At 37.2% G+C, this 12,330-nt stretch overlaps 1 protein-coding gene across 1 annotated transcript; it reads left to right on the top strand.

Moving 5' to 3' along the window:
- The first annotated feature begins 126 nt into the window (after window positions 1-126).
- ccdc39 (coiled-coil domain containing 39) lies at window positions 127-11,437 on the top strand. Its single transcript, XM_034703785.1, has 20 exons — window positions 127-386; window positions 3,235-3,354; window positions 3,480-3,626; window positions 3,713-3,871; window positions 3,958-4,050; window positions 5,079-5,207; window positions 5,332-5,523; window positions 5,691-5,794; window positions 5,885-6,017; window positions 6,360-6,554; window positions 6,657-6,821; window positions 6,923-7,060; window positions 8,621-8,829; window positions 9,001-9,124; window positions 9,212-9,371; window positions 9,487-9,593; window positions 9,967-10,107; window positions 10,333-10,512; window positions 10,654-10,742; window positions 11,022-11,437. Exons 1-20 carry the CDS (start codon window positions 276-278, stop codon window positions 11,179-11,181), a joined length of 2,856 nt encoding a protein of 951 aa, XP_034559676.1. The 5' UTR covers window positions 127-275; the 3' UTR covers window positions 11,182-11,437.
- Window positions 11,438-12,330: the final 893 nt, after the last annotated feature.

Below are 12,330 nucleotides of genomic sequence, written 5' to 3'. Positions count from 1 at the left end.
CTTGAGCGGGTTCAGCTCCAGATGGTTCTGACTACACCAGAGAGCCAGCTGTTCCACCTCCTTCCCCCCTCCCCTGCGGATGATCCAGCCTCGCGCTGCCTCCCTGTGGTGACAACACTACAAGGCACGTGCGGTTGCTAGGGGTGCCTGACAACAAACGGGAGTTGCAGCGTTCACTGTTCAGACAAGTAGAGAAAGAAACGACATTTTACTATAAAGTACCGGAAAAGCAACTCATGTTATTTTAGTCAAACCAAACGGAACAGTGTGTCAAAATGTCGAGCGCTGTAGATCAAGCTCTAGAGGCTCTAGAATTTGAAGTAGGCTGGGATAAGCGTTATGCCATCCCCGAACCTAACGCTGAAAACAAGGCCCTGATGGAGGACGTGAGTGTTAGAAACTGTTTTTAATTATCATATAACTCATTGTACTTTTAGTGGCCTTTTGTAAATAGCTATATGGTATGTGTTGTAAAAACCCTAACTTGTTCAGCTTAGGCCGATGAAACGCTGCTAACAATCAAACCAGAGTAACGTTTAACTTTTAACGTTTAATGTCGGATTACGTAAACTAACTGTAACTGTGTTCAAACAAAAAATTAACAAAGGACTCAAACAATGTGACTTTGGATAATATACTGTAAACGGTGACACTTTACAATAATGGAACAGTTTTCTTAGTAAAGTATTATGGGGCGCCGTTTGCAAAGTTGTGCACACTGAAAATAACAGGTACAATTCTCCACATTTAGCTCCAACATGTCATAAAAATTTAGAGTGCATTTTTAAAAGTCACCTTTTTTTTTTAATCACATTTAGAGGAATATTTGTGATTTTCTTCATATTTATTTTGTTGTGAAATATATTGAGTTAAAATCAATGTTAAATCTTATTGCTAAATCTAAATCTAAATGCTAGATCTAAATCTAAATGTTAAATCTAAATCTAAATGTTAAATCTAAATCTAAATGTTGAATACAAATCTAAATGTTCAACATTAGATCTAAATGTTAAATATAAAACTAAATGTTAAATATATATCTAAATGTTAAATATAAATATAAATGCTAAATATAAATATAAATGTTAAATATAAATGTAAAATATAAATATAAATGTTCAGCAATAAATCTAAATATTCAACGTTAAATCCAAATGTTAAATATAAATATAAATGTTAAAAATAAATATAAATGTTAAATATAACTGTTAAATATAACTGTTAAATATAAATATAAATTTTCAAAGTTAAATCTAAATTTTCAACGACAAATCTAAATGTTAAATATAAATCTAAATGTTAAATATAAATTGAAATGTTAAACATAAATATAAATGGTAAAAATAAATATAAATATTAAATATAAATATAAATGTTGAATATAAATATTAAATATAAATGTTCAACATTAAATCTACATGTAAATCACAAGTATTCCTGTAAATGTGATTAAAAAAAAGTGACTTTTAAAAATGCACTCCAAATTTGTATGACATTTTGGAGCTAAATGTGGAGAATTGTATCTGTTATTTTTAGTGTGCACAACTTTACAAACGGTGCCCCATAAAGTAATGCTTAATTCATGTTGAAGTAATGCATGACTCATGATTAATTCTGTATGAATTAATTATTAATTCCTGTTGTTCACTATGAACTAATGATCCTGACACTATGACTTCATGTAATGATAAAGTGTTTAATACATCATTAGTTAAGTTATGGTAATTAACAGTTACTTCATACATCAGTTCACATTTGACCAAATTTGCTGGACCGTTTTTTTATTAGGATAATTACATATGAACAGCTTCTCAGGCTGAATTTTAAAACATCATATTTCTGATGACAAACTTAATGGTTTGTGTGTATAAATATATATATATATATATATATACACAGTATATATACACATGTTTGTTTATATACAGACTGGTGAAGATGGCCAGCTCTGTCCTGGGCTGCCCATTGGACCCTGTGGAGGTGGTGGCTGACAGGAGGATGATAGCAAAGCTATCTTCTCTGATGGACAACAAGTCACACCCCCTCCATGAGACCATAACAACACTAAGAAGCTTGTTTAGTGACAGACTTCCTCACCCGCGGAGTCTCACGGAGAGACACCGCAGGTCTTTTCTTCCTGCAGTGGTCAGACTCTATAACCAATAATATATATACACCATGTCAACCTGTCACTATTGATTTTTTTTACATCTATTTAATTTAAATTCCATTTGTAACATTGTATATATCTAAATTGTATTCTACCTTTATTCATCTATTTTTATTTTTTCTTATTTTATTTTTACTTATTGAAACTTCTTTCTTGATTGTACTTATGTCTGGGTTGCTGTAACAACTGAATTTCCCCCCTGGGGGATCAATAAAGTAATATCTTATCTTATCTTATCTTATCTTATATGTGTGTGATTTTAAGATATGCTTATTTTTTTACCTCTTTAATTTAATTTTAATTTTAATTGCTAATAACTTTTTAATAATTGTTACTTTATAGGCTCTTTATATATTTCTTTTGCACTGTCTACTCTGTTACTGTGACACTTGAATTTCCCTGTTGTGGGACGAGTAAAGGAATCTCTCATCTCTCTTATATTATACTGTATATACATATATATATATATATATATATATATGTGTGTGTATATATGTGTGTGTGTGTGTGTGTGTGTGTGTGTGTATAGATACACACCATTCAGTTTGTCATCAGAAATATGATGTTTAAAAATTCAGCCTGAGAAGCTGTTCATATGTAATTATCCTAATATAAAAACCCTGTTTTTTGGTCATATATGAACTGATGTATGAAGTAACTGTTAATTACCATAACTTAACTAATGATGTATTAAACACGGTGTCATTACATGAAGTCATAGTGACAAGATCATTAGTTCATGGTAAACATCAGGAATTAATTATTAATACATACAGAAATTAATCATGAGTCATACATTTCTTCAACATGAATTAAGCATTACTTCACGAACAAAGCTGTTCCATTATTGTAAAGTGTTACCCTATAAACTACCATATATGACGGCAGGACTGCAAGATGGAAACGTATGCTTCTTTTATGAGCACTCCTAAGGAATATATGCTGCACTCCAGTCATATTGTAATAAACTATAGGCCTGAAAACATTTATTATAAAAAATAAGCAATTGAAATTTATTTGTTACAAATATTATGCATTTAATATGATGACTTCTTTAACAACAGATTCGTAAAAAAGAGGCAGAGTTGGAGCGACTGATAAAAAGCAATGCAGAAAAGAGGACTAAAAAAAAGTTAACTGCTGAAATGCTCAAAAATGCCAAACAAGAGGTGGAAAATGCTGAGGTAGGTTTATCACTGAACATTATTAATTTCATACATGTTGGAGTGCTTTCCCCACTTGTGGTATCTGAGCTGGATTAGTGTCAGTGTGTGTTTTTGATTTCTCAATTTCATTTTTCTGAACCCAGGCTCTGTGCAACGCTCTGGAGAGAGAGGAAAAGCTGGAGAAACACCTCACAGCCTGTGCTGAGAGGATGAAAGGTCGCCTGAGGCAGGAGGCTGCTAAGCTAGATAATGAAAATATTTCTTTAGCCGAGAGAAAGGACATGCTAGAGGTATATACCATCCACAGCATGTTAATATAGAAACAAGAATACAGATTGATGCCAATATGCTTCTTGACCCATGTCGTTGTCTTTAGGGCCACATCTTCAAGGCTAAGCAGAAGCTAGAGGAGTTTAGGAACCAGATGAACTGGGACCAACAGACCATGGATGCCTTTTTAGAGGAGTCAGCGCACAAGTATGAGGACACAATGGCCATCATTAAGTACACCCAGCAAGATGAGCAGAGGATCAAGGTGAGTTAAAGCTATATTTTTAAACAGGCTTTAAATCTATTCTGTTTTCAGCAGCGCTAACAGCTTTATTATCTCTCTCAATATAGTCAGTCACTCTGGCTATAGAGAAGAAGACACTGGAGGCCAATGAGAAGCGCAAAGCACTTGACAAAATACGTACTGAGGCTATATCTACACAGGTACTGTAAAACAAAAAATAAACAGTGCAGATTTTCTCTGTTTATTTGGCTTATGTCAGTAAGAACAGTATGAGATGAAAGACTCGAAAAATAAAATTACAAATTTTGGACGTGCATTTTATCTTTGTCTCAGTATTTCTAAAGAAACTAAATGTCAAGTTTACCAGGATTTCTCTATTTTTTTTCAATACAGAGATGCATGTGTGTCATGGAATCTTTTATTTTAGAGAAGTCAAATCTATTATATTAAGATGATAAAAGTATTCAACTATTTAAAAGAAGCACACTTGTCATACTGATAAGAGAAATAGAAAAAGTTTGAATTTGAAATTGAAATAACTGCATATTTGTCAGGATGTCCATTAGCAAATCTGACAACCTGGTCCCTTTAGTTTTTAACTTCAGGTTGAACGAAAGGCCAATTTCATAGACATATAAAGAGTAGACGCCGCATTGGCTGCCACTACCTATTGGCGCTGACGAGCCATGGGGCCGCCATCTTGGTCCGGTCACCCGCTCCACTCAGTGTAATCTGTTTGGCAGGTGCAATGAAGTGTCAGCTCATTTAATCAATCATAACTCACTGAATACTAAACTGATTTTCATGCGGGTTTCTTTTTCTGAAAACGTCATACATGTAGGTATGATACAGGACACATGGTTAGGCGTATTTTAATATTCATAGTGGGCTTAACAGTAATAGAATATTCTGATATGTGATATATGTGATGTATGATAGGTATTTTGCCGCACAGTGCTCTGGCATCTTGAAGTCTCTGCTGCTTCAGTCGACGTTTACAGGTAGGATCATGGTAGGATGACCGGACCAAGATGACCAAGATGGCGGCCGTATTTCTTGCCCCCGGCAGCCAATGCAGCGTCTACTCTTTATATGTCTATGGCCAATCACATCTAGAAGACGTTTGTTCAAGAACTGAGTATTTACATCATGCTGTTCTTGAACAATCCTCCCATGGGAAATCATGTTCCTCTTTAAGAATTAACTTGTCTGTCTGCTGTGTAAACAGATTGCTTTGGATAAAACAACAGAGAATCTGCAACAGGCCCACATGGAGATGAAGCAGCTCATCCACCAGTGGGAAAACACCACTGAACAGATGAAGCAACGGGACGCTGATATAGAGCAGTGCGCGCTGGTAAAGTCTCTGACTTATAAAACACACACTGATTCAAACTGATTCAAAGCATGTAACATTCTACACAATAAAAAACAAGAACTTGACTCTGGAGTAACATTTGTTTATTGCTTTATCTGTCCAGCAACTTGCCCAAGCCAATCAGACCATCGGTGACAAAAATGCCGCCATTGCAGAATGGAAGCACCTGCTGGACACTGAGAAGAACAACAACAAGGAAACTGAGAGGAAAATATCCGTGGCTAACCGACAGGCTACAAAACTGCGGCAGCAACGGAAGGAGCAAGAGAGCAATAGTATTAGGCTGCAGGGCGAGGTTAGCTTCTTGAAAGCACTTGCCATGAAAATCTATTACTCTTTTTAAAATAACAGTTGTGGACTTTTCTCAATGTGTGCAAACAATGCTACCATCTTTAAAAAATGAACCTGTAAAATTGCTTCATAATATAAAAGATTTTCAAATTTCTTGTGTGTGCTCTAAAGCTGCTGAGTTTAAAAGGAACACTCGACAAAGCAACATCCAACGTGAAGTCTGTGACATCCCAAATCTCTAGACTGAAGACAGAAATCCAAGATAACGAGGATAAGTCAGTGAAATATTTCAACACGTTTGTTGCTGAATTTATTGTAGCTTTTTGTTCACAGTTTCTCTCTATATGTATGTATTTCTGTTGTAGACTGAAACAAACCGGGGCCTATAATGTGGCGCTGGAAGAGAAGCTAAAAGTCGTTACCCAGACTGCCCTCAGTGAGGAGGAGAGAGCTTCACAGATGGACCAGTTCCTCAAGGACGAGGAGCAGGTGATCAAGGTAATCAGTCCAGCAATATTGTAGTATAAGCTTTTGATTTTCCATGGGTGACATTGGAGAGAACAGCCTTCGTTCTCATTTGTGAGTTCAACTTGTATCCATGCATAATTTTACAGCTGAACTTAGTTTTTATCATTTTTATGGAAGGCATAAAAAATAATGCAACAACTATCAATCATTCAATCATACTTGAGTAAGACACGTGTTTATAATACAGGATATTACACTATTATTTTGGTTGAGGGTGAAATGATTAGAAATGCTGGCTTCAAGAATTCATGTGTCTTTAACAATAATGTAAAAGTACTACCTAACCCTGCTCTGGTCTGTGCTTTTCTGTAGGACTTGGATGTCCAGCTACGTAACTGCAGGGAGGAACTTTTTCATGGTCAAGATAAGTTGCAGGCCCTCAAGAATAAGGAGAAGGATTTGAGTTCCCAGCTTTCCAGGAATAAATCCACCATCAGCACCCAGGACATTCACCTAAGAAAACTGGAGGTTGAATTATCCAAACAGCAGCGGAATCTGTTAGATAAGGCACGCTTACCATCTGACCTGCTGCAGAGCTACAGAGCTTTACTCCATCTTTATGAATCATGTAATCAGCTTTTTTTCCTGTTCCTTTCCTGCTGTGTGTAGGAAAGACAAATCCACCGACTGAGTAAAAAACTGGCGAGACTGCAAGGTAACATTAATTCAGATGAGAAAGAAGGACTGGACCAGAAGATCACAGAACTGACTGAAGCCTTGGAGGAGAAGAAGAAGACAGCCAGCATGCTGACCAACACATTCAAGGAGGCTGAGGTCAGTTCTAATGTTTGTTTGTTTTCTCCTCTAATGTCCTATTGTGCTTTTTACACACACTGATTCAGTGAAGAGTTCAATCCCACACTTGTCTCTGACAGAATGATGTTCACAACTTGAGGAAAAAGATGGAGAATTCCGAAGCTGAAAAGAAACATCTGGCTAAGGAGGTGGGGGAGCTAAGACTGCAAAAAAGCGTCATGGAGAAGGAGCTGATGAGAATCAGGCTCAGGAATAAGGTAACTAACTGATCTCATGGCAGGTGAGATTAAATCTCTTGAGTTACTGATAAATGCTAATCAATTTAGTAAACAAAATGTTCTTTGGATAAAGAAATAGGTATGTTGATTTCCATTGTTTTATTTAAAGCTCCTGTGAGGAGTTTTTAGCTTGTTATGAAACATATTGAAATTAGCAGCCATGCTTCGTTATTCAGCAAAGATATAAAGAGGTATCACTTTGTCTCAGTGGGGATGCAAAAAACAATACAGACAGAAAGTTCCTCACAGGAACTTTAAAGCTGTGACTCACATTCAAAGGACAATGTCCATGTTTTTATCAAAATAAAACGCTGCAATATTAATTATTGTATATACATCAACATTAAAGAACATTTATGGGATATTTGATTGTTACAGCTTATCAACTACAAAAGTGTATTGCTTTTCTCCATGGTGTGAATGCAAATTGTATGAACTCCATTGTTAAATCAACAGTTTCCTAAAAGTTAAGTGACAAAGAGATCTGTATTGGAATATACAACAAGATTCGATAATAGAGATACAGTACATAGGGCAACTATTTTCATTAAACTATTTTTCAATGCATTCTTGAACTATAATTATTCTGTAAACTATAAAAGGGAAGAGCACGTCTGTGTTGCGTCTCCAAATAGTGTAATAGACAGATGGGCTTTCTGATGCCAAGTAAAGTGCTGAAAAAATTCTCAGTAGAGCATACACCTAAACTGAGATGAATGCTTGGGTCGGAGTCTTTCAAAGTAAGCTAAATTATGCTGCAGAATTGGCCTCATCAGCAGAAACCTGTAGCCTAGCTTGCGTGCTGTTTCTCCCGGCAGTTTCTCATGAAAGGTGCTGAGCTGAGCGGCATCCGTTGTGGCGAGTACACCAACTAGTGGCATACAACTCAAAATGTATTAAGTTAATTAGATGAAACAACACAGAATTACAGTAAATCCTCCAAAGTGAAGCAAAGATAAAATGTCTGAAATTTGAGGTTCACTATGTACCATGGACCTTCAGTCCAGACCAAAAACTGATCATTTCTACAGAGATAAATAGGAAATCAGCAGAGGATCCAGTTTGTTACATTTCTAGTTGAAAACATATTGGGCACATAGATCCCTTATAAGCTAATGTCTCAGCTAACAGACCGCTGACTTTAGATACATGTGTATACTTTTTTTTAACAGACATGAGAGTGCTATCAAAACTTTGGCCATTTATAGTTTAAAAAAAAAGGAAGAAGGAGTTTTACAACGTCTTAAATGATTCCTTTAAACAAATAACAAACCATGATAACAACCATGACTGTTATGAACTCCACACATTCACTTTGATACAAAGTTAAATAAATCTGCTTCTGATAAATCTACAGAAGTTGTTTAACAAAAGACACTCAATGTTTGTGACCGTCCCTGAAATAACTGGTGCCATCTCTTTGGATTCTCTGGATTTATGAAGACTACTTCCCTACAAACTTGTAGACATTGTATTCTGCATCTGTCATGCAAAAAAAAAGCATGCCCTCTGTCGTTGACCTCACACATTCCTCATTAGGAAAACCTGGTAGAGTACAGCATCCTGAAGATGGAGGTGAAGCGTAAGAGAGATCTGCTGTTCAAGAAGGAGGACAGTGTGCTCTCATTGGAGGAGAAGAAGCTAGAGCTGCAAAGAGCCATTAAGGAGCGGGAGGATGAGATCGAAGTCAGCAGAAAGATGCTCGCTCAGCAGCTCAAGATCAGTGAGAAGGAGAGGCAGAGACTCAGGTGAAAACAACAAATAACAGACTGTGTTTATCTAACCACCAGCTCTCCTATATGATCAAACAGATAACACTTGGCTTGCTGTGTTTCATGTCATACCTTTGGGATTTTGTTATAAGACAAAACTTTGTTTTACAAAGATTATCACTTAACGTATAACTGATTCTCTCTCAGTGCTGATCTGAATGAGAAACTGTCCAAGATTGAGGTGAGTAAGAAACGTTATGAAGTCATAACACTTTCAATGGGAGCTCCTGAGGGGGAGGAGGAGAAGGCACAGGCACACTACATCATCAAAGTAAGATGCATTTCAACACACCATTGATATAAGGTCATACTTATGTCTGCTCTGCTCTAAGAATCGCTCCTGTGCGCTTTTTATCAGGCTGTGCAAGAGAAAGAGGAACTCCAGCAGAAGGGAAACACTCTGGATGCTAAAATCCGCAAGACAGAGCTGGAAAACAAAGCTCTGGAGAACACTGTCATGTTGTACAACAACAGTAACACAGCATTTCGCAAATCTCTCACTAAAGCAATGGAATCTAGTACGTATGGCTGAATAGACTGAAGGAAACTTATGTGAGCAGCAGAAAGTTATGTGATTATGTCTGTTTTTTAATCTCTATGATTGATCACAAAGTAATTCTGTTTTTGTTTTAGGTCCAGAGAACCAGGAAAAACTGAAGCTGGAACAGCAGTTAAAGGCTGCTGAAGAGACACTGAAGTTTAAGAGAAGACAGAAACAAGAGCTTCAACGGGACATACAGGCTAGTTCTATATATAGATGAGGAAGCTAGTCCACAACTTCTCAGATTTCATACCAAATCAGCAACATGCTCCTTTACGATACACCAATTTATCATTTTTACATGCATGATGCTAAACCCTGCTGTCAAACCTTTGTTGCCTAATGCTCCTCTTTCACTGGTAGAACAATCTATGGACCTATCAGTTACCACCTAACAAAAATACAGCCTCTGGGAGTGGCATTGAACTCTGGACATTCTTCCTAAGCTAGATGCTAAACGACTTCATGACAGAATTTATTTATTGCTTGTGTGTGGATCAAAAGTGAAGTCAAATTTGACCCTCCAGTTAAGTCTAATGCTGTAGTCATAAATCTCCGTTCTCCATTTCCAGGACATGAATAACACCCTGGAGAGTCTCCTACAAGAAGAGCAGGTGGAGACGGATAAGATAGAGCACAAACAGTCACTCATCAGTAAGCTGCAAAAAGAAATTGCTGCCCAGCAAGTGAAAATTGACAGAGCAGCAAAGCAGGTTTGATCTCCGCCTGTAACACTTTTCCTACACACGTCTGACATATTTCATCTTTAGTACATCAAAATGATTTTAAAACAAGCTGCTAGGAATCAACTCTAATGTGTGTGTTTGTTTTTACTGTCACAACCAAGTAGAATATGCACTGCTGTTGTAAGAAACAAACATTCATTGGGGATTAGTAGGATCTTGTTTTAATTTAGTGTCTCTCTGCTGTTTGCTAAGTGCTCCAAGCTTACCAAAAACATCCGCTCAGCTCAGAACACAAAGACTGAGACTTTTGAGGAGAAGGACATCAGGCTGAGGGAGCTGATAGAATTCAACAAGAGTATCAACAAGATGCTGATAGAAGCAATGGAGGAACAACCTGACCTCCGATTAGTGCTGGAGAAATACTTCCTGGAGGTATCAAATATGAAAGACTACTTTTTAAAATTAAAATCATTGATTAAACATTGAGTCATGAGGCGCAGGCTTCAATGTTTTTGTTTTCAGTTAAAGATAAGTTTCTTTAACTGTCTTTTTTTCTTCTGTTCTGTCTCTCAGGCCAATCTCTCTCTTCCGTCTCCGTCTTGCACTCCCACCAGCCACCGGAGCTCCAAGGCAAACTCTGCCTGCAGCTCAGCCTCCTTCAGGTCAGATATCCTGATAATTCTCCAGAGAGAAGATACATAATCATGGCTTGTTTTCTGATCGCACAAACTTTGTGTTTGAAGTTTGAACAAGGAGATGATTGGATTCTGGATTTTTAAAAACATGTTACTGTTTCTTTAATCCTAAATATTCTCTTGTCTTCATCCATAAAATAACAATGCCAAAGTTGTCACCTCACTTTGATACAATATAGGATCCTGTACTTAGCAAACTACATTGATATGCAGCTCTCCCTCAGTATCTCATGGTCTTTTCTGTAGGTCTTCAGCATCCTCAGCTGGCAGCAGCCCAAGGGCCTCTGCGCTGAAGACTGTGGCGCTGGGCCTGGATCTGACTGCGACCCCGCCTCCACCCAACTCCCCCAGCTCTGCCAGCAGCAGTAGCAGCAGCAGCAGCAGCAGGAAGTCAAAGAAACCATAGTGCAATGCTCCTCTGTCTACTTAATGTGTTATATCATTCTTTATTTACAGACGTGGATGAAGAACAACTCAAAACATTTGCTAAGATGAGACAGAAAGTTATGGTTACTAATAGCCTCTTAGAATATCTTTCTTAAGACACAAAGTCTTAAGAACAGTTAATGTTCAAAAAGTATTCAGTACGTTATTTATTCAGTACATTTGTTATTTGTGGTTCTTGTTTTTGTTTTGTCTTGAATAAATGTAAATGAATCTAATTTAATGAAAGAAGCAAATAAATCTTGGAGCTATCAGACATTTTTTTAATCTAAAAAAGTTATTTACACTGAGAATGCACATAGAGACAAGGCGACACAGGCACCTGAGAACTTTGGAAAAAACAGGCCTAAAAATATCACACCCCTGACACACTTCAAAACAAAGCCTTCTCATATTTCGTTGAATCATAGGAATTTTCTTTCACCTGAATTACCTGCTTCAGTCCCTCAGACCCAGACCATTCTTTTAGAATATAGTCTATTGTTGTTTAAAGCCACACCTTCTGAGCGAGGAGTCGTGTTGTCGTACGAAACAACAGTGCGCAGAAGCTCTGAGAAGGAAAAGAGAGCTTTTTCTCACCACAGATTTCTCAACATGCTGCTGCTGATCCTGTTTTCTGGATGTTTGAGCTTGTGTTCTGCACAAACAAGTGAGTAGACTGACAGAAATCTAAGGACAATGTAATGAAGAGCTTTTTAAAAATGTGCTGTTATTCAGTTCTTTTAGGTAAATTGTGAGAATTTGAAATGAGTGTGTATGTGCCTGTTTTGTTTACCCAGCATCTTTCCCCTTCTCTGAAACGGAGGAGACGTCCACCATACCTCCTTTGGTCGAATTCATCAAACCAACTTCTACCCTCCAAACCCCTCACTCATCAGACAATGGTAACAGCACTGGAGGCATAGGCGTTTCTTGCCTATTTTTGTGTGTGCGTGCGTGTTTGTGTGTGGGTATGTGCGTGTGTGGTGTGTACAGACAGATAGACAGCCTCATCATGCATATAAGATTGTTTTTTCGAAAAAAAAAAGAGCCAGGTTCAGGTAAGAGTGTAAGATAAAGTTGGATCAATGTATGAGTTTATATCTCTTATTAGATATAAAACGCATTGTTT

The sequence above is a fragment of the Notolabrus celidotus genome, chromosome 15 (genome assembly GCF_009762535.1).
Source record: "Notolabrus celidotus isolate fNotCel1 chromosome 15, fNotCel1.pri, whole genome shotgun sequence".
In the NCBI taxonomy this organism is placed as follows: domain Eukaryota; kingdom Metazoa; phylum Chordata; class Actinopteri; order Labriformes; family Labridae; genus Notolabrus; species Notolabrus celidotus.
The sequence above is the reverse complement of the archived record's forward strand: the minus strand, read 5'-3'. Positions and strand labels throughout refer to the sequence as shown.

Coding starts and splice junctions, on each gene's coding strand:
- ccdc39 (XM_034703785.1), top strand. CDS start 276: ATGTCGAGCGCTGTAGATCAAGCTCTAGAGGCTCTAGAATTTGAAGTA. Junction 3,355..3,479: donor AAGAGGTGGAAAATGCTGAG/GTAGGTTTATCA, acceptor TTCTGAACCCAG/GCTCTGTGCAACGCTCTGGA. Junction 9,594..9,966: donor AGCTTCAACGGGACATACAG/GCTAGTTCTATA, acceptor CTCCATTTCCAG/GACATGAATAACACCCTGGA.